General features: G+C 40.1%; 3 protein-coding genes and 1 pseudogene across 3 annotated transcripts; 2 read left to right on the forward strand and 2 right to left on the reverse strand.

Moving 5' to 3' along the window:
* The first annotated feature begins 461 nt into the window (after positions 1 to 461).
* On the forward strand, positions 462 to 1,445 carry LOC124967911 (olfactory receptor 7G2-like). Its single transcript, XM_047530350.1, has one exon. The coding sequence runs from the start codon at positions 480 to 482 to the stop codon at positions 1,443 to 1,445; it is 966 nt and encodes a 321-aa protein (XP_047386306.1). The 5' UTR covers positions 462 to 479.
* A 2,334-nt stretch (positions 1,446 to 3,779) lies between these two features.
* LOC124967912 (olfactory receptor 7G2-like) lies at positions 3,780 to 5,764 on the forward strand (annotated as a pseudogene).
* Positions 5,765 to 11,399: 5,635 nt separating this feature from the next.
* Positions 11,400 to 12,359, reverse strand: LOC124968845 (olfactory receptor 7G2-like). The gene has a single exon (XM_047531672.1). The coding sequence runs from the start codon at positions 12,336 to 12,338 to the stop codon at positions 11,400 to 11,402; it is 939 nt and encodes a 312-aa protein (XP_047387628.1). The 5' UTR covers positions 12,339 to 12,359.
* A 2,937-nt stretch (positions 12,360 to 15,296) lies between these two features.
* Positions 15,297 to 20,331, reverse strand: LOC124967913 (olfactory receptor 7G2-like). Its single transcript, XM_047530351.1, has 3 exons — positions 19,393 to 20,331; positions 17,663 to 17,696; positions 15,297 to 15,658 (listed from the first exon to the last, which is right to left on the reverse strand). Exons 1-3 carry the CDS (start codon positions 20,308 to 20,310, stop codon positions 15,297 to 15,299), a joined length of 1,314 nt encoding a protein of 437 aa, XP_047386307.1. The 5' UTR covers positions 20,311 to 20,331.
* Positions 20,332 to 22,500: the final 2,169 nt, after the last annotated feature.

The following is a 22,500-nucleotide window of genomic DNA, read 5'->3' on the forward strand; positions in this document are numbered from 1 at the left end:
CATGCACTCCTGGGATTAGAAAGACAGTAAAATAGTTAGTTTAATGAGGACCTTTCATTTAGAGCCCACAGGGATAGAGAGACAATAGAAGCTGGCATGTGATGTCACTCAACAGCCCTGTCCCTGTCAGGAAGCAGCTTCAGAGCCTCCTCCCAGAGATAATCCTTCAGAACAAGATTCCAGTCAATCACTGAGTGTGTCTTTGCTTCTGGAGGACACTTCATCCATCTTCAGTACACAGATCGGATGCGCAACCTCACTCCTATTCTAGCCAAAAAGGGAGCATAAGACCCCCCGCCTCCGATTAATTCTCTGGAAGTGAGTACAGTTGTTTTATGAAAATTGCATCCTGCAGAAGCAACAATAACAAGGTGTTAAAGGAGGAATTTTCTTACACATATCCACGATACACTGCTACTGATGGTCCATATATTTCTTTATCTTTCCACTCATTCTTTTCCTTCAGATTCATCACCAACATGGAAACTGGAAATCAAACAACTCTTTCAGAATTCCTCCTCCTGGGACTGACAGAGGACCCAGCACTGCAGCCCCTGATTTTCAAACTGTTCCTGTCCATGTACCTGGTCACCATCCTGGCGAATCTGCTCATCATCCTGGCAGTCACTTCTGACTCCCACCTCCACACACCCATGTACTTCTTTCTTGCCAATCTTTCCTTCACTGACATCTGTTTAAGTTCAAGTACGATCCCAAAGATGCTGGTGAACATCCTAACACAGAGTCAGAGCATCACCTACACAGGCTGCCTCACCCAGGTCTGCTTTGTATTGGTTTTTGGTGGCTTGGAAAATTGTCTGCTTGCAGTAATGGCCTATGACCACTATGTCGCCATCTGCCATCCACTCAGGTACACAGTCATCATGAACCCCTGCTTTTCTGGACTGCTGACCTTGTTTTCCTTGTTGATTAGCCTCATGGATGGCCTGCTGCACAGTCTGATGATGCTGCGGCTGTCTTTCTGCACAAACCTGGAGATCCCCCACTTCTTCTGTGAACTTGCTCAGATTATCAAGCTGTCTTGTTCTGATAACTTCATTGATAACATACTGATATATATAGTGGCTTGCATATATGGTGGTGTTCCCTTCTCTGGAATCATTTTCTCTTATGATCACATTGTGTCCTCTGTCTTGAGAATGCCCTCATCAGGAGGGAAGCATAAAGCCCTTTCCACCTATGGGTCTCACCTGTCTGTTGTTTCCTTGGTCTATGGGACAGCTTTTGGGGTGTACATTAGCTCTGCAGTTTCTGACTCCCCCAGGAAGACTGAAGTGGCTTCAGTGATGTACACAGTGGCCCCTCAACTGATGAACCCATTTATCTGTGGTTTGAGGAACAAGGACATGAAGGAAGCCTTGAAGAAACTCATCAGTTGGATAGCTGTTCTATGTCATTTGCCCTTTTTCGAACTGGGTGTCTAGAATAATTAACAGTGACAACATTTGTGATAAGCCATAATTCCTGACTCATCTGTCATTACACTCTTCTAAATTAATGAAATACCATAATGGCCAGGTGGATTTTAGTTTGTCTTGAAACCCGTCACTGCTTTTAGTATAGCTCTGTGATGTTTGACACATGATTTCTCACCCCAAACATAATTTTTTTACTCTGGTTCTACAGAGACAGCCTCTGAAGCAAGGATTCTAGTCTTAGAATTTTCCTTGTGCTGAAATCCCAGAAGAAAGCAAATTAGTGAAAGATGGCAGGATAAGGGTGGTCTTTAAGCACTGCTCGGTCATATTAAGAGAATTGTTTCCAATGATCATACAGCTGGAGTCATTAGAATTTCATCTGGGTATCAGACCTAAAGCAAGCAAAGGGTTGGACATTCATATCCTGAGATCTGTTACTGGCATCCATATACTTCTGGGGCAAAAATAGCATCAACCATTTTCAATGTCTTCATCTATAAAAATGGCATGATGGATCAGATCACTGTTTTGAGATGACCGTGACATGCTTGAACTCCATCAATGAAGATGGACAATACAATGCTCTGACTGTGCTCTGACAATAAGGAGAAATACCCTTCTTTCCAAAGATGTGAAAGGTAGGAAATACAATAACACAGAGAGCAGAATTTCATTCATTCAGTCCCCCATGAAGTGGCCTCTTCCATGCACTGGTCTCCTCCCCTTCCCCAGGTGATAGTGCAAATGCAGTTGCTATACCTGGACCTGATGCCACAATCTGAGCACCCACTCCTGGGTGTCTTGAGCTGGGAATTCTCCATGTACCAAAGACTTGCATCTCTGAGGTGGACTGGATGGTGGTCTTCAAACTATGTCAACATCCTGTCCTGAAAACTTGTGATCAACGTGTGGCATAAATGGTGAATGCTGCTTGTTTGGGAGAAGGGGGTTGGCAGAGGAGGAGCACTTGGTGGATCATCTGGGTGGGATCTCAAGATCATCCCATGTCTCTTCTTAAGACAGAAGTGGAGAAGACAGAATACAGAGGGAGGCATGGTGACTGCAGAGACAGGAATTGGTTTGATACAGTCAGTATTTGATTGCCAGTAGTGGATCAGTTTTGCCCTGAAAAGCTGTCATTTTTATAGCAATGCAATTCATATTTATCACCCTTGTAGACATCCCTAAACAACATACCATCTATTGAATTCCATTTTTTTCTTGCAAGTCTCATGCTTGTGCTCCAAAAATGATCGTTTCATTGGTTTCACAAGTTATTTCTTGATTTGCGTACTCTATATTTTGTATATTACATGTGGTCACATTAAATATATGAAGCACTTCTAAGGAAGAACCAAGTGTGGCATCCATTTTTCTGCTATTTGGATAAACATCTTAAATATTCCCAACCATGCCTCCCAAAATATGAAAAAGAGTTCTAGGACTGGGAGCGTAGCTCAGTGATACTGTCCAGGCCACATGACCAGCACCCTCACAACCCTGTAAATACAACATCTGCACTTGGTGTGGAAGTACTGACTGTAGTAGAACAGTTTTCACCTTTGGGTAGTTTCAGAGAGTTGAACCAACTTACCCTACCCTGACATATTCTGGAGTTTCACATCATTACTCAAACTCTCATTTACTCTGACAATTCAATGAGTGTAACTATTTACTTACAGTTTTCTAAGATGAGGTTAGGAGTCTTTTCCTGAATTATGGGTCCAAGAATTACTCTCTTAAGAAATACGAGTGTGTGAGTTGTCCATCAAGCTGCAGATCTGTTGTTGATTCATGTTATTGAAGCCAGAATTAAGGACAGGTAGTTAGTGTAGAAATAGGGAATCGGTCAATTCGAGGAAATGAAGCCATGAAGCCATCTGTCTTTGGAAGTTAGAGACTGCCCCTGGAAGAATGGAATGTCAATGGAATGTCAAGGATCTCCAGAGCCCATTGATTACCAAATTTACCTGCCTTTATCAAGGACTGCAAGCAAGGAGCTGCTAATTAATGCCCCCTGGGCCCTTATCTGCCTGAATCACCCTGGCCCTCCCCCTACCCATGGTTTCTCACTTAATGCAAAACCAGGCCTAGTCATGTAGGCAGGAAGGAGAGATAAGGGGGGAGAGAACTGGAGAACAAAAGAGACTTTAACCTATAAAAGATGTAGGGTGCGCTCACTTCTTGGGACTTTAGAACATCAGTCATGGCCCCCTTCTTCCTGGCAGGAGAAGTCTGTATTATTACTTTTAAATAAAACCTGCTTAATATGCTTGCCTTGGCGTGCTTCTCTAGTGTTCAATCTTCAACATTAGAAGGAGCAGAACTCGTTACCGGTAAATGGCGGTATCAATATCATGCATGCAATTGGAGTAACAGTCCTTTGTCTATAAATACATACTGCAGATTTTTTTCTGCAGGATCCTGTCTACCTTTGCATGTGCTTCATGGTGTTTAGTAGGCGCCCCCAGTTCTCAGTATAGAGATCAATTTTGCAATGTTTTGTCTCTGGATCTATATTCAACAGATCTTCGCCCTGAAAGCATACGTAGCCTCAGTAAGGGATTTTTAGTCTTGCCATTTGCAATTGAGGCAGAGGCCAACTGAAGTTTATTGTTCCCTTTGAGGTGAGACAGGCATCTTTTTCTTTTTATTTTCCTTACACTTCCATTAAATGCTCTATCTGTTCACTACAATGCCAATCCAGCTATGAATAATAAATTCACTTATGAGTTAATGTGTTTCCTTACACTTCCCTGGACAATAGGATTGTGTCTTCTTCTTCCCTAATTTCACAGCTCTTTATTACTGTAGCACCTCAGTCAGATAAAATTAATTTTATTTTTCTTATTTAATTTTTGGTATTGGGATTAAACCCACAGCTGCTCAATCACTAATCATATCCCCAGCCCTTTTTATTCTTTTTCTTTAGAGACTCTGATTCTAAGTAATTTGCTTTGGGTCTCACTAAGTTGCTGAGGCTGGCTTTGAACTTATGATCTTCCTGCCTCATTCTCTCAAACCAGTGGGATTACAGGCCTGTGCCACCATGAGCCATGGTGCCCAGATAAAATTAATGTTAGTGTGGTTTTATTTTTAATTACAATAAGCAGAGGAAGATGTTTGAACATTCATTTGAGTTCACCGTATTAATGATACAGCTTCGTTTCTAATAAATGGTTCCCAGAATTCAGCACATATCAAAGCCACCCAGGGGGCTTCTTGAAACTTAGAATGCCAGTCTTCATCCATCCACAGGGTTTATCAGCAGTGAGTCCAATGGAGGGATCAAGAATTTGCATTACTGTCATCTTCCCAAATAATGTTGCTAATGCTGTTCCTATGTATTATCATTTTTTTCACCCCACCTTTTCCTTGAGATTCACCAACAATATGGAACCCAGAAACCAAACAGCATTTCAGAATTCCTACTACTTGGCCTGAAAGATGATCCAGCATTGCAGCCCATTGTCTTTGGACTGTTCCTGTCCATGTACCTGATCACTGCCCTAGGAAATCTACTCATCATCCTCGTCATTGGCCCTGACTTCCACCTCCACACCCCTATATATTTCTTTCTCTCCAACCTGTCTTTTACTGACATATCTTTAAGCACCATCACACTCCCCAAGATGCTGGTGAACATCCAAAGACAGAGTAAGACCATCAGTTACACAAGTTGCCTCACTCAGGTCTACTTTGCTCTGGTTTTCTTTTGGAATGGAAAACTTCCTCCTGGCAGCAATGACTTACGACCGTTATGTGGCCATCTGCCATCCACTCAGGTACAGTCATCATGAATCTGCACCTCTGTGTTCTTATGATTCTCTTCTCTTTGTGCATCAGCATTGTGGATGCCTTGCTGCACAGTCTGATGCTGCTGCGGTTGTCCTTCTGCACAGACCTGGAGATCACTCACTTCTGTGAACTTGCTCGGATGATTAAGCTCTCCTGTTCTGACACCCTCATTGATAACATCCTTATATATATTGCAGCTTGCATATTCGGTGGTCTTTCTCTCTCTGGGATCATTTTCTCTTATACTCACATTGGGTTCTCTGTCTTGAGAATGCCATCACCTGAAGGAAAGCATAAAGCCTTTTCCACCTGTGGGTCTCACCTGTCTGTTGTCTCTTTGTTCTATGGGACAGCTTGGGGTGTACATTAGCAATGAAGTCTCTGACTCCCCCAGAAAGATTGAATTGGCTTCAGTGATGTACTCTGTGGTTCCTGAAATGCTGAACCCCTTTATCTATAGCCTGAGGAACAGAGATATGAAAGAACCCTTGAGGAAACTCGTTAGTAGGATAGCGTCTTTACTATAATCTTTCTTGATTTGAATTTGGGATCCTAAAGCATATTTCATTCTCGACTTTCTTTGTGAACCAGAGTACTTTAACCTTCTTCCTCCATAGTATACTACAATGACCAAGAAATGACTAGGTGCATTTTAACTTGGCTGGAACCTAACTTTGTTTTTGTTCTGCTCTCTGTTCTTTGACCCATAATTTCTATTCTCCAAATAATGCTTCCTGGCGTGACTTCCATAGATGCAGAACCTGTGGAAGAGACTCTAATTTAAACATTTTTACCTCCTCAGAAGAAGACAATGTGAAGTTGGAGATATCAGGAAAATATTTAAGCATAGCTATTGTCATATTTTACAAATAGTGTTTGCCTGCTTATGTGTTTAGGAGCAATAGAAGTACATTCTAGTGAAGTACTACTGTGAAGCAAAGGATTAAGCATTCATGACCTGAGAAATACACACTGAAACCTGGTACTGGCAAATCATGCACATCTAAGGTAACACTAGCATCTACCACACTCAGTTTCATTGTTGATGAAATTTGCATAACTAGATGATGTCATTGGTGTGATGGGACAGTGAAGCTCATCAGTGAAGATGTCTTGAGTCCTAATAAGGAAAAGAAAACCTAATATTAATGAGCTCGATTAATAAAACAAGGTTCATTACAATGACTCAATGGCAGAGAATATGCTAGAACAGAGAGTTATACTACATTCCCTCCTCTATGAGGGGACCTCATCCTGGGACTGGTTCTCTAGGTCCCCAGGTTATTGCAGAACAACCTGAGGTCAGGTGTCACACCTGGACATAATTTCAGAGTTAGGAGCCCATGTGTCCTTCCATGGGTCCACAGGGGTATCCTTTCCATGAGAGAAGCAGACCACATCTCTGTGGTGCATTGAGTTGTGGCCCTCAGATATACAGCTGCTGCCTCAGTCACTCGTGACTAACTTACATAACAAATTGGTACAAGGTACTTGTTTGCAATAGGGTGCTGTGAGCCAGCCCCAGCAACGTGCAGGGAACCCTGAAGGATGGGTGGAGTCAGTGTCAAGGAACTACATGAAGCCCTGGAGCAACTTGAACCAAGTGTTGCTCATATTTATTTTAGCTCTTCTTTTATAGTATTAAGTAAATCAGGATTAAATAAGATACACATTTTAGAGAAATTACCATAAGATTAGTCAGTAATCACACTGTCACACATAGTGGGTACATGAAGGTCAACGTATTTATTTACTTAAAATTACTCACATAAGCATATAACAGTGAAAGATAGTTCCCTCTTTTCATCCTACTAGATTTGTTTACCCTTTGGTGTCAGACCTATTGTCAGTATAATGACTCTATTTTGTTTTAAGCTAATTTTATTGAACTGCTAAGCAAAACATGCACTTATCTTTAGCTCATGTTATTATGTTTTGATTTAACCTTTAAGGTCTACTGTATTACCTAAACAAGCTCTGTTAAAACTAATTTGGGTTATTTTATTGCCGAACAATCAGTGTGAGTACCTACTTTTATCTTATTATTTTTATGTCATTGATTTATCTTCGACCTATTGGAGTACATATGTGAGAATTAACCCAGCATAAACTACCCATAACCAGTTAATATGCAATGATGGCATTAAATCTTAAGATAATATCTTTCTAATTGTTTGTGTATGCTCTTTCTTTGTTCTTTAGTCCTACATTTCCAGGGTGGCCCTTGATGTCCAAGCCTTTGAAGGAAGGACAAACATTGGACATTTGTTCATTTACCATTAATATTAATTATTCATTTACCATTTTCATTGTATATTCCTGAACTGGGAAGAGGTGGATCTGTGGGAGGTGGGTCCTTATGCTTATTCACTTGTTTCCCTGTAGGTGGATACCACAAACGACCCCCAATCTTGCAAGCTACGTAGGGCAGTCCCTGCACTGTGGAGACATGTCTCCTGTTATGATTTTCAGGCTGTTTTGCTGGTAAAGCATTAACTGGGGTAGATGTGGTCAGCACAGGAGCAAGCAATTCCTGCAACTATAGTTTCTTGAAGAACTCCTCAAATTCTGTACCTTCAGACTTATATGTGTGATGTAGTACATTTTTAAAGCATTCCTTATACTCCCCCAACCTCCACAGACACTTTGAGTTTAAATTCTTATCACAACAATCAGAGAATATGATTTGCACTTGCATACTTATAAATATGGTGATTACGAAAAAGAACACCCAATTCCTAGGAGAGATGACAGCGGCAATTCCTGGAATGGTGGCCTTGCCAAACCCTTCCCCATTCTCAGACCTTGTCAAGCAGCATAGTGAATATGGTCCCCGCCAATAGGGGATCTGTGGAGGAAGAGCATTAAGTGGATGATCTGGGGGGGACTCTCAGGTAATCAATAATTCCAGAAGGGAGAGGACACAGAAAAGAACATGTGGTAACCATTCAGGTCATAAGTGGATTGATGTGGTCAGTATTCATTGTTTTTCCTTTACCCAGTTGGCATTCCCATAAACCTCTGGTGCATTTATATCTCCAAGGGAACTATAATTGTATTATTCATTACATAAAAGTGCTTCCATTTCACATGTGTAAATTCAAACTTAAATAACAGGAGACTGAATCCTTGTCTCCTGTTATTCTCATCAAGTTCCTTCAGCATCCGTCGTGTTCTTGGATACAGCAGTTACTCTCTTATTCCAAATATTCCGTAAGATTATACCCATTAGGCTGACATTAAAACTGAGGAGTATTTTTATATAGTGATGAAATTTTTTATCTATTTTCTTCTCTTGTAAATAAAGTCATTGCAACATTCTCTTCCATGTCGAAAGAAGGAAATAAAAGGTGGTTTTACAGAGGGGTGGAATTGTGCATTGTGGTCAAGTGGTTTTTCATTTTTGCATAGTTCAAAGGAACTATGCAATGATGTACCTTCTCAATAAAAAATCATAATTATGCTTCAATATTTAAACTACCTTGATAATTTAAAGGGTGCAAAATGCAGGCAATTAATTGGTTTCTCTCATTTAGTGGCTCAGATTCCTTCCACATATTATTATCTATTTTTCTGTCTTTTGATGAATCCATGATATATCCACTTAATTCCTCATCTATCTCAAAAAGGCAATTCATAATTGTTCTTTATATAATTGGAGTAGCCATCCTAAACATGTATAACACACCTACATATATAATACTGCAGTTAGTTTTTTAGGAGAGACTAGTTTTGCTTGTGCTTCATGTATTATTGGTATTCCCTTGATGGCCACAGAACACAGCTTCCACATAGTTTTAATTTGTATTTACTTAGCCTCATGGTCTGTGCTCAGGAGGTCTCAATTTTAAAACTCCTACTTTCCTTAATAAATTATTTTGAATTTTACCTTTAGAAAATTAGACTGAAACCACATGAAATTTATTTTTGCCTTTGATGGGAGACAGGAATCATATTCATTTTTTAAGCATTTTTAACCAAATAATCCATCTTTGCTGCGAGGTTAATTAAAAAATAAACTGTTCATTTACAAGTTGATGATTTCTGGGATCTCTTTCCTGAACAATCATATTGTTGTATCTCTCCCTGTTCCAATATCACATCCTTTAATGAACATAGAACATTGTAACCAAAATAAGTTTGCTGTGGTGATAAAAAACTCTGAAATATTTTTTGTTCTTAATCACTAATGTATTTTACAACAAGTAGGTACTTTTCTGATCATTTATATTTGTTCCCATGTTTGATAGCATTGGGAGGTTGGACTTTTTAAATTAAATAGGGTTTTATGAAGTCATGGAGCTTTGCATGAGATTCATGCCCTCATAACAAGAGGAAGAGAGTAGAAATACTGTCTCTGCTAAGAGAAGATCGAACAAAGAAGTAGCAATGTGCAAACCACAAGAAGAGCCATCACCAGGGTCTGAATCTTCTGAGACCAGCATCTTGGGATTTGCAATGCCCAGTCCTTGGAGAAATAAATGTCCACTATTGAACCCAGTCAGGTATGGTGATTTGCAATAGCAGCCCCGCTGACTGAGTATTACATTCATCCATGGATATAGATGAAAGCAGTCAATAAGAAGCCAAAGTACAAATCAGATGACCCAATAGCAACAGAACAGAAGATGTTCTCAAGAGTGTCTCATAGATTTTATTGGTGCATTATAATAATAGGTAGTAGCAAGACTTATTATGCTATATTCATACATGCACATAATATAATGTGATTATGTTTCTTAGCTTTTATTCCTCCTCCTGAGCTGCTTCTTCTACTCTATTGATCTTTGTTATACTATTATTAATTATTACTATTCATATTATTATTGCTTTTTGATTTGTGCATCAATGAGTTTAAGGGTCACCTTTATGTTCTGTTTCATGAACTGTAGAAGAATGGGTAGGTTTAAAGGAAGCACTTATATAATGATAGTACAGGGATATTTAAAGGAGTGATTAAAATGCCCTATAATCTTTAGAAAATGATATTTTATAAAAATAAAATGATCAACTACTGGCTTCCCCAATCCAGCTTTTATCATCAGTGTTATGTGTCTCCTTTTCTCCAATTCTACTCCAGTTTTCTCTATCTTACACTGAGCCAGTTGATTATACTCAACGCTCACGCAAATACTCCAGGAAAAACTCCTCCTCAATAAATAATTCCTCTTTTCCAAACACGAGACATTCACTCAATTATCCTATAAGTCAATCACAGATCAGTGGGACAGGGCATGAACACAGTTTGAGGCCTCCATTCAGTCCACTACTGAGATTCAGTCAGTCTACTTGGTCCATGAGGAAATGAACTATGTGTGGACCTAAGGAGGGACACTCAGGTTTTTGTCTCTAGCTTCTTGTTCAGGTATGGCACCTGAATTTGCTGCTACCATCTGGTGACCTGGAAGGGAACCAGTCTTAGGAAGAGGCCACCTCAAGGAGGACTGATTGAAGCCCTATACTTCTGGAACATTTCTTACCTCAGCTGTCCTTGTGAGAAAAGGCAACTCTCTTAATTGATAGATCATTTCAATATTAGCCTTTCTTTTTTCTATTAGAACTTAGGATTATTTCATTGATGAATCTCGGTTATGTCAAAATCATCACAAACCACTGATATCATCTAATTATGCCAACTTCACAGAAGAAGGCACTGAATGTGGAGAATGCTATAATTATCTCAAGGTTGTAGTCTGCTTCACAGACTATGAATGGGCAAAAATTTTCACATAAGACTAAATCTGGAGGTGATTCAGGTGACTCCAACCATAAGAACAGGTGGAGACTACTCTCCATATAAGACCACAGTTAAGAATGAATATATTCCTGACTGATAAACTTCTACAGTTTTGCCTTTTTCTAGGAGGACACAAAAACAACATTTTCAAAAATCAGAAGCCAGTGCTTCAAAAACCATTTCTGTGAAACGTGAGAAAATAAAGTATGTTCTGTTCATAGGAATCATAAGTCAAATATCACGAAGTTAGAAAAATAAAGTCAGGGTTCAAGATAAGTTATAATGCACATGGTGATTATTTATCTAACTATGAGAAATATGCATTAAGACAAGTTTGTCACATTCAAGCTGAACAGGAATCCTGTCATTTTGACTTATAGACCAAAGAAAAAGTACATACAGATGTGCAGATGGAAGTCATCATATCATAGAAAGGAAGTTGTCTTTCCAATGATATTCCTCAAAGCCTCCTTCAAGTCCCTATTCCTCAAGCTGTCGATGAAGGGGTTCAGCATCTGAGGAACCACAGAATACATTACTGAAGTCACAGATGTCTTTCTGGGAGAGTTGGTCACTGCAGAGCTAATGTACACCCCTGCACCTGTCCCATAGAACAAGGAGACAACAGACAAGTGAGACCCACAGGTAGAAAAAGCTTTATGCTTTCCTCTTGATGAGGGCATTCTCAAGACAGAGGACACAATGTGAATGTAAGAGAAGATGATCCCAGAAAGAGGAATGCCACCAAACATACAAGTTGCAACATATATCAGTACATTATCCACTGAGGTATCAGAACAGGCCAGCTTGATGACCTGAGCAAGTTCACAGAAGAAGTGGGGGATCTCCAGGTCTGTGCAGAAGGACAGCCTCAGCACCATCAGAGTGTGGAGGAGGGCATCCACAGAGCTGATGAACAAGGAGAACAGAACCAGCAGTACACAGAGGTGGGGCATCATGATGACTGTGTACCTCAAGGGATGACAAATGGCCACATACTGGTCATAGGCCATCACTGCAAGGAGAAAATTTTCCAAATATGCAAAAATTAAGACAAAAAAAATCTGGGAGAGACATCCTATGTAAGTGATGCTCTGATCCTGTGTTTGGATGTTCACCAGCATCTTGGGGACTGTGCTTGTGCTTAAACAGATGTCATTAAAGGACAGGCTGCAGAGGAAGAAGTACATGGGGGTGTGGAGATGGGGGTCAGAACTGACAGCCAGGATGATGAGCAGGTTTCCCAGGATGGTGACTAGGTACATTGACAGGAAGAGGCTGAAGATGAGGGACTGCAGTGCTGGGTCCATTGTCAGTCCCAGAAGGAGGAATTCTGAGACAACTGTTTGGTTTGTGGGTTCCATGTTGCTAGAGAATACTATGGGAAAGATGGGAGAAAACATCATAACCAATATGGACAGCAGCAACAATTGGAAAAAGGACAGAAATGCACATCCCTGATTCCCAAACCCAGTTATCTGCTGAATCACCCTCAGGATAAGCACAAGTAGTCTATGCTACAACAAGTTCTTAGGAATATTTGATGTAGTTTGAGAACAACTTCATCAAACACAAAAGTTTCCTCCTTGTTACCGTGAACTGGAATGAATATTCTTATTTTTTTGGGATGTAATTTCTTCCCATCCCTCATTACACACTCCTTCTCCATTTCTTTCATTGAAATGAGTTGCTATTGAACACCAATTCTCTTCCAGGCACTGTGCTAAGTGCTAAGAATGAAATAAAAGTGTGAGACATGATTTTGAACTAGAATTTTCCATGCCTTTATTTTAAGAGACATCAAGAATAAAGTCTGGAAATCTGTCTTCTAAAGCAATGGTTCCTTAATTTGGGCTTGCTTCAAATCATCTTGTGAAAATTTATGTGTTTTATTACCATCTAGATTTACCCAGGAGGGCACTCAGGAAAGATGAGTTTATATCATGGATATCAGAACCACAGTGCATGTTCAGCAACGACTGGATTTGAGCTCAGATATTCTGACTGTTGAGTTGATTCTTAAGTAAATTCTGTCCTTGTCTCTGGATAGTACAGGACAGGCATTGATAATTGGCCACTCAGATCTCATCATTTCAATTGCAATTTTATTATTTCCCCTACAAAAAGCCTCCAATCCTTCCCTGATTTTCAATATATGTCCATCCTACCTGTGAAAACAATTACAGAAGGAGATGGAATCCTTCCTGTTGGACCTGAGCAAAGATTAGGAAATGTTGCCTCTACACCTTTGAAACTCAGAGGACAACCCCACAGGAACATAAGTCAGTCCTCATTCAAAGGGAAGTCACGAGATTCTCTACCTCATTCTAAAGGTGTTCTTCCCTTAATTTAATAAACAACATATCAATTAAAGAAAGACAACAAATGAGATGAAAGTGAAATGTGTATGCTCCTAACAAAAGAGATCCAAATAGAAACAATTTTTGGATTCTCGTAACAGACACTTACTACTTGACACATCCTCTCAGGACAACCTGGGACTTCCCTGGTGTGTCACAGAGGAGCAATGGCCTTTGTCTGCGGAGTGAAACATAAGTGGGTAGAACAGCATTTTCCTTTGAGTGCAATATGGAAAGCACACACTCTGAACATGATCCAGGCTCTAGAAAAGCTTGAGGAGGGAGAAATCACCAACTGTACAAGAAACCAGCTGCCTGTGGAATGCATGAATCACCGTGCTTCTAGAAGTCATTTTGGATTGATTTACAAATAACCATCACATTGTACACCTTGAATTTATACCAATTTTACTGATTTATCCTCCAATGAATGTATAAAAATACCATGGTCATGATTTATGATGAAATTCATCCAACAAAAGTATCTGCACACCATCGCCACGTGGATTCCCCACTCTGATATTTCTTTTTTGATTTTGCATTTACAGTTGTTAACTGTGGCCCAGAGCACTCTTCAATTCTCAGAAAGAAGAGTGTGTCAGAATAAATGATGAACAAGGACAGAGAAATCATAAATGCAAATATCTGGGAAGTGTTCACTATGACGAAACAAATTCTGGAATTGATGGCCAGGAGGAAGAATAAGAAGGAAAACATTGATTAAACACTGTCTCTGAAGTGGAGGTGAGTGGAAATGCACAGACCTGAGCGATGCACATACATGTGAGGCATGGACATATGATAATGTGTATAGGGACTGAAATGATTTAAACAGTGAATGAATGAGACACATGAATTGCATCTCTCAAACACCAAATATGGGATTTTAGACATTTGGTTGGTTTAAATAGGCTGCAAGAGCAGAAGCAGCCTCTGTACCTGAGCAACGAATGTGCTTGAACTTGAGCATTTCCTGTCCCCATGGCTGTGGAGCTGGAGTAACCAAAAGTTTCAGAAAAGCCTCCAAGGAAGAACTTCACTGAGCTCGCTGCCAGTTTTGTATAGGTTTATGACAGCGTGCACATCATTGAGCAGAAGGCAGTAAACTGGATTTAGGCATAGAGAACTAATTGGTGATGGGTGAGAGTGATTGTGAACCTGCCACAGGAGAAAGTTCGCTAAAGTTCTCATTGGGTTCACCTTGGGATAACATGAGAGGAGAATAGCTGTGGAGAGTGAGGACAGGGAATCACCTCGAAGAGTGTTGCTATGAAGGGAGAAGGCACTGAGACTGCAAGCCAGGCTGAGATGAGATGTCAAGCAATGTTTTACGTTTGCAGTTCTGGGGATAATACGAGGGCCTTAAATATGGGAAGCTACCACTCCAAAACTGAGCAACAGCCCCAGACACACGGAACCATTTTTTGAAGAGAAATTAATATACTTTGAAGTCACAATGTCAGACTCCCAAGATGAACATCTACCTTAATGTAAGGGGACTCACATTTATTACCCAATTAGCAATATTGAAGACTGAAGCTTCTGCAAGATTCTGTCATATGACTCCTGAAAACTTCCACCCATAAATAATCACAAAGAATTTTTTGGTTCTCAAGACCTTCCATTCTCTACCCACCAAAGTGGTGTATCACCAGCAGCGATATCAAAACAGGACCCACATTCAAGAGCAGAGCATGTGTTTTTGAAGCCTTAGGCGTTATGACTATTTGTTTGTTGAAGCATTGTAAGCAGTTTATACTTAACGATGTAATCCTTCTCCATACACTGATCTCTTGCACTGCTTTTTTTTAAAGGTAGGAATCAGAAGAAAGATGACATATGCTAGAATTTGAAAAAAAAAATGAAGAAAATTGTAGCAATTGGTTAGTGTGTCCTAAACTGAATATTGGATAAGGAAGACACAATGTCCCTCAATAAGCGTACTTGTTGGTTTTACAATTGCTAGAGGAGGAAGAGGAGCAGCACAGCAGAGAGAGGAAGAACACTGAGCAAAGGTCCCCTGGTGTTTGGAACCCGAGGCTTTCCTGATGCAGACTCAACAGGCAACTCGATGAGCTTGAGACCCTTGCGACGTGTGATCATTGGAATGGATGTAGCCATGGAAAAGGCTACAGTTTGACAGGTCCCTTGCCTCTCTCCTTTCCCAGCTTGCTGTTGGTGTCCCTCACCCTGAGACTCCTGAGACACCAACTCTTCCTTCCCCTTTGTCAGTTCACACCCAAATCCCACACACTCGGGCATGGATACACCTTTCCTCTCTATTGGATTCACACGAGTGTTTATAAGTATTTCTAAAGGAAATCCTATTAAAACAAACAAACAAACAAACAAACAAGCCAGCTTGATGTGCAACTAAGCCATTTGTGATTAAAAACACAAACCTTGTTACTTCAACTTTAACTACCTATTTCTTGTAGAAATGCAAGCGCTAATATAGAGACCCTAAGTTCCCCAAAAACTCACAAATACAATGGGGTAATTATATGTATGACTCCATGAATATGGTTACATGTTTACTAAGACAGTTATTGGTTTGAAAATATTACATGTAATTGATGAGTACTAAGGAGGTCATGTAGGTATGCTTCAGTATTTTTGCAGAATTCCCATATGAACCTTACCCTGTTTCATAGTTTTTGCTTCAATACATGTATGTTCTAAACATTAAATGTCATAGATTTGACTTATGGGTGTTTCTCATCAATATCATTGTAGGAAGTTGTAAATTAACAGAAAAGCTGTTAACCTGAGGCACTAGCTACCTTAGGGTTTTAACAAAAAAATCTGGAGATTGTTACCCCAAACAACTTAATTTTAGGGCTGGCATGCTTAAATGAACATCTGAGATGTTGGTGCAGAAAAAGACACAATAACTCCTAAACCATCAAGACAGTCCAGAAAACATTAGTATGTAAAGAGATGGTTGATTTATTGCTGAATTGAAAGGCAGAAAGAATTGTGAAGTTCTGCCACTTCAATGGCAAAAAGAAACTCTAAGAGGTTTCATGCTTTTAAAAGGCAATGCTCTAAATTTTTTCAATTGATGTAAATAATTTTTTCACCACTAACAATCACTGAGGCAGATCATTAGGGAAAATAGTGTCCTAGCAACTCATATTTGAACTAAGAACTTGTGTATATCCACCAAATGATGATGAGCTGATAACATGTTGACAAAACAACTCAGTGGAAATGTTTCAAACATGTAGTTTCCTAAAGGGGAAAAGAAAGTGGGTCATGTAGCATGTGAAAAGACACTTGACCTTATAAAAAGAGAAATGTAAATCAGTGTCACCAATTAGCACAGCCGCCACTGAATGGGTAATTGAAAATGTTCTGTGCTGATGGGGGACCCTGGGATTATCTAATGGGAAGGCAGCACGTGAAGTACAACCACTTCAGAAAACTCACTGGAACTTCACAAAGGAGGAACTTTACACCCTTGTAGCCAAAAAACCCACCCCAAGAATGAAATATTCCCAACATGAAGCATGAAAAAACCTATTCCATCAACTTTATTTACAATTACATAAAAATAATAACCCCAATTTCATCCATATCACAAAAAATATCCCTGTTGTTTTCTGTTATCAAACATCATACAAAAATAGGACTGATTATGGGGTAAGATCAGCTAAACCCAACAACATGAAGGACTCTCAGAAGTGCAATGATGAAAATGACAGCCAAGACCCAGAAACCAGTCATGACCTTGGAACTTTATCAAGGTCAGAAGAAAGTTGTTATAATATAGTGCACAAGAATCCATGAGAAAGTGATAACAAGAGTATTATAGAATGACTTCTTGGAGACAGGTATTATGATATGGGCAATCAAAAAAAGACTGCAGCCCAGGCACAGTAGTGCACACCTGAAATCCCAGCAGCTCCAGAGACTGAGGCAGGAGGATCATGAGTTCAAAACCACTCTCAGTAACCTAGTGAGAACGTAAGTAACTCAGCAAGACCCTGTCTCTAAATAAAATACTGAAAAGGGTCAGGGTGTGGCTCATTGGGTAAGTGCCCCTGGGTTCAAACAAACAAACAAACAAAAAACCTGGCTGCAGGGCTGGGGTGTAGCTCAGTCATTTCATACTTGACTAGCAGCATGAGGCTGAGTGTCCACTCCCAGCCTTGCAAAACATATTGCATTAATCTAGTCTCACTTCCTACTCAATCTTAAAAAGAACAACAGTGACACAGTCACAGCAATGTTTATAGAAGCTCAACACACAATAGCTAAACTGTGGTCCTTCAGCAGATGAATGGATAAAGAAAATGTGGTACATATACACAGTGGACTATTACTAAGTTTTACAGAAGAATGAAATGATGGCATTCTCCAGTAATGGATGGAGCTGGAGAATATCATGCTAAGTGAAATAAACCAATCCCCAAAATCCAAATGCTGATTGTTTTCTCTGACATGCTCATGCTAATTTGCAGTAAGTGGGGGTGGGTGGTGGTTGGGGAACAATAGTTACTTTGGATTAGGTAGAGGTAAGTGAAGGGAGGGCAGCAGGTACAGTGTTAGAAATGATAGTAGAATGAATCAGACGTTATTACCCTATATACATATATGACTACATGAGCAGTGAGACTACATCATATACAACCAGAAGAATGAGAAATTATACTCCATTTATGTATGATGTGTCAAAGTGTATTCTACTGTCATGTATAACTAATTAGAACAAATTGAAATGAAGAATATATGAAATTATATATATGGCCCATCCAGACAGCATGTAATAGAACATTTTCTGCAAAAATCCTCTCAGTTTAACAACCACCTTCACATCATGTAAACTCCTAAACAATGCAGTGGGGGGCAGGGGAGGCATTATTTCTAGGGTCACCATTTAGCTTATGACACAGATGTCTTCTGTATGACTCCATAGGGTGACCTATGATCAATGAACAAAGGAAGAACACTTGGTTTTCTCTCTCTGGCATTGTGTCTCAGGCATAACACCTGCATTTGCTGCAACCAACTGGGGAGGTTGAGAACAAGTCCTTGGAAGATGCCACCTCATGCAGGACTCAAGGAAGCCATGATCCCCAAATCTATAAGTTCTTAACTCCTGATGTCCTTAGAAAAAATCATAATAACTTTCATTGCATCAGTATAGAAGAATTAGCGATTTCTTTTCTTTGAGAACTGATGTTTTCTTCAAAAAACATGTCTTAATATTGCAAAAATATCTGAAGCCTCTGAGATAATCCAATTACATGAATATCATAAAAATGAAATTGATCAGGGTCGATGCTGAGGTGACCTCATGAGGATAAGGTAACAACTCAGCAGTAACTTAAATGAAGATGAAATTTCAGTTTATTTGCCTCACAGCATGTCTGTCTGTGAGATGCAACCCTCACGGCCCTCCGCACAGGATTAGGTTGAAGATAGTATCCACATATGATCTTGACCTGTGTAAACATTTCCCTGCCCTGTCCAACTTCTGCAGCTCTCCCTCTGAGTCTGATCCATAAAGCATCACTAAATCAAAACCCCCAACCTAGTCTTTCCTTGACAGAGTTAAAGCAACTGAAAGGCAGTTAGAGATTGAATTCATTGTCGAACATCACCGAACTATACAGAAACTAAGGGCTCGTATGGCATCGAAGTAGAAATGAACTTCACTCTCACATTCTCGCAACCATACAAGCAGGGGAAGCTACACTCTACATGGGACCACAATTTTGCATAAATATTTCCCCAGCTGAGTCATTTCTTCCAAATTACCACAATGAATCTTGTTAAAGTTAGAAATCCTCCTTCAGGTTCTGCTTCTTTAAGACAAGTACAAAGAATTGTGGTTGAGAATTGGAATCACCAAACATCACATACCTAGATGAAAGCAGTCAGGTTTCAAGACACGTTAATAAGCATCAGATCATTTCGTCATCTGATCATTTTAGAAAAATGTAGTGACAAGAGAAATGGACATTCTGACTCATGAGGGATTCCACCACTTTGACTTTCAATAAAAACCCAAGTCCAAGTAAATAACATCTCACAGAGGAGAGGTTGTTCCACTGATGAGCTTCCTCAGGGCCTCCTTCATGTCCCTGTTCCTCAGGCTGTAGATAAAGGGGTTCAGCATTTGAGGGACCAAAGTGTACATCACTGAGGCCACTGCTGACTTCCTGGGAGAGTCAGTAACTACAGAGCTAATGTACACCCCCAAACCTGTGCCATAGAACAAGAAAACAACAAACAGGTGAGACCCACAGGTAGAAAAGGCTTTATGCTTTCCTCCTGGTGAGGGCATTCTCAAGACAGAAGACACGATGTGACAGTAAGAGAAAATGATCCCAGAGAGAGGAACACCACCAAATATGCAAGCTGCAATATATATAAGGATGTTATCAATGAGAGTATCAGAACAGGCCAGCTTGATGACCTGATCAAGTTCACAGAAGAAGTGGGGGATCTCCAGGTCTGTGCAGAAGGACAACAGCAGCACCATCAGAGTGTGCAGCAAGCCATCTACAATACTGGTGGATAGAGAGACCAGAACCAGAAGGACACACAGACAGGGCTTCATGATGACTGTGTACCTAAGTGGATGACAAATGGCCACATAGCGGTCATAGGCCATCACTGCAAGCAGGCAACTTTCCATGGCGACAAAAACTAAGACAAAGCAGACCTGGAAGAGGCAGCCTGTGTAGGTGATGCTCTGATTCTTTACTTGGATGTTCACAAGCATCTTAGGGATTATGCTTGAGCTTAAACAGATGTCATTAAGGGACAAGCTGCAGAGGAAGAAGTACATGGGAGTGTGGAGGTGGGAGTCAGAGCTGATGGCCAGGATGATGAGCAGGTTCCCAAGCACTGTGATAAGGTACATGGATAGGAACAGGCTAAAGATGAGGGGCTGCAGTTCTGGGTCACCTGTCAGTCCCAGGAGATGGAATTCTGAAACAGCTGTTTGATTTCTGGTCTCCATATTTTTGATGAACCTGATGAAAAAGATGCAATGAAAGATAATCAAATGGGTGGACAGCACTTCGGCAGCACTGAAAGTCACACTAAGTGCAGTATTTTTGTTTCCCCTCTAAACTTCTTTCTGATAGGCTCTGGGATGAATGACAACAGTCTATGCATCAACAATCCCTCTGTCTGGTTTGATGGATGCTTAATATTGAGAAGAAGTTCATTTAAAAATAAAAACGTTTCCCACAGAGGTGTGAACTCACGTGAATATTCAGATGGTTTTTTCTGCTACTTTGTCTCTTCGTTGCTCCTCACTCTACTGAAATAAATTTTTTCCTGAACACCAACATCTCATGTGTTGTGCTAGGTGCCATGAATGATGGCAAGTATAAGACACAACTTTTAAATCTGAAATATTGCATGACATTATTTTTTAAATGAGGATGAAATGTTGGAGTCTGCCCAGACCAGGCAATACTTTATTTCTAGGGCAACTCTGTCTGTCCCACTCGAGGTAGTTCTTCCCTTCTGTGAATAGGTTCCATATCATTTTTTTCAATCAACTGAGAGTGATAAAAAGTGACGTGCATAGACAGTTAAGAAAACAGATGAAAATAAGATCATTTTACTGATACTGGGGAAGTCAGAAACTACAGGCAATACTCTGATAATCACTTAGTACACTAAGTCCTACGAGGAGCATCACTGTGGAACAAGGGTCGTTGTCTTCGAAGTGAGAGAGAACTGACTCTGTCAGCATTTACATTGGGTGTATTAATAGTTTTACAGCAACTTTCTCAATAATATTCTCGGTCTGAATGAAATCTCAGTTCTAGAGCATGTTTTGAGAAGAGGGAACTCATTCACAGTACAAGAGGACTTGATGGTCTATTTGTATAATGAGCCAGCATGGTGGAAATCATTTTTGCAATGTGTGAGAATATCCAACCAGCACAGTTTACACCTGGAATAAGTACAAATTTTATTCAGTGAAGCTGAAAAAATCTTCAGTGAAGCTGGAAAAATCTGTGGGATATTTCTTGATGCGAAATGCATAGAACAATAGCACCCAGTGCACACTCAGCTTATGGGACTCTTACTTTCACATTTTCTCTTGTTTTTTTAACTGTCATGAACTATCACATGTAGTGTTTATTCATTCCTGAGAAAGAAGTAGTGGTCCAGGGTAACTGAGGAAAATGGAAAGAAAGAAAACACCCCTGGTGTGATAAATGCAAATATAAGGGAAGGTTTGGATGAGCTGAAACTCCCTCTGGGAATGGAAAAACAACAAGGAAACTTAGATAAAAATAATAATCATTTGGCATGGGCATACGACGAAATATATAGGAATTAAAATGAGCTCAATAACAGCTAAGTGAGGTACAAGAATCATACCTCCAAAGTATTAACTAAGGCAACTTCAGTCCTATGATTGGATTCATGAGGAATGTCATTCCAAATCTCACCTGGATATTGAAGATGGAAGATGTGCCCTTAGGAAATGAGTGTGGACTGAATGAGTCAGTGGAATACTGGTCAGGAAGGCTCATCTCTGGAAGGAGGCTCAGTGCTGCTTTCTGACAGGGTCAGGACTGTTGAGTGAGGTGGTCCCAGGTTGACTCCCATAGTCTCTGTATCCCTGGGATTCAATATCCAAAGCTCCTCATTAGAGGAAATATTTTACTAACAATCTGATCCCAAGAGAGCACATCCTTGAAGACCAACTCTGCAGAAGTGAGGGATTCAGTGCGGCTGAACTCTGACCCCTGAGGCCATGTTTGCACCACTCAGTTCTCTGCACTGTTTCTGTAAACTGCATTGCATGAACCCTGATCACAAGGGGCATCCTTATAAGAATTTGAGGGCTCCTTTTCAGTTGTAAACATGCCCCTCTATTTTTAATTCATGACTTCAGAAAGTCTGATGTAATGAAATGTGTATTTCATATATGTGTATATTTATCACTATTGGGAAATATATTGTGTTAGCCAGAATTCTGTTGATGTAATAGATACTTGAGAGAGGCTTATTTTGGCTCATGGTTTGGAAAAACTTGGTTCACAGTTACCCGGCTTGTTCATTTGGGATTAGGGTGGCACAGGACATCTGGAAGGAGAGTATGGTAGAGGAGGCTGCCAGAAAGTTAGAGAGAAGGGAGGGGCTGTGTTCCCAATACCCCCTTCAGAACACAACCCTAATG

This window comes from Sciurus carolinensis, chromosome 17 (assembly GCF_902686445.1).
Source record: "Sciurus carolinensis chromosome 17, mSciCar1.2, whole genome shotgun sequence".
NCBI classification, from domain to species: Eukaryota; Metazoa; Chordata; class Mammalia; order Rodentia; family Sciuridae; genus Sciurus; species Sciurus carolinensis.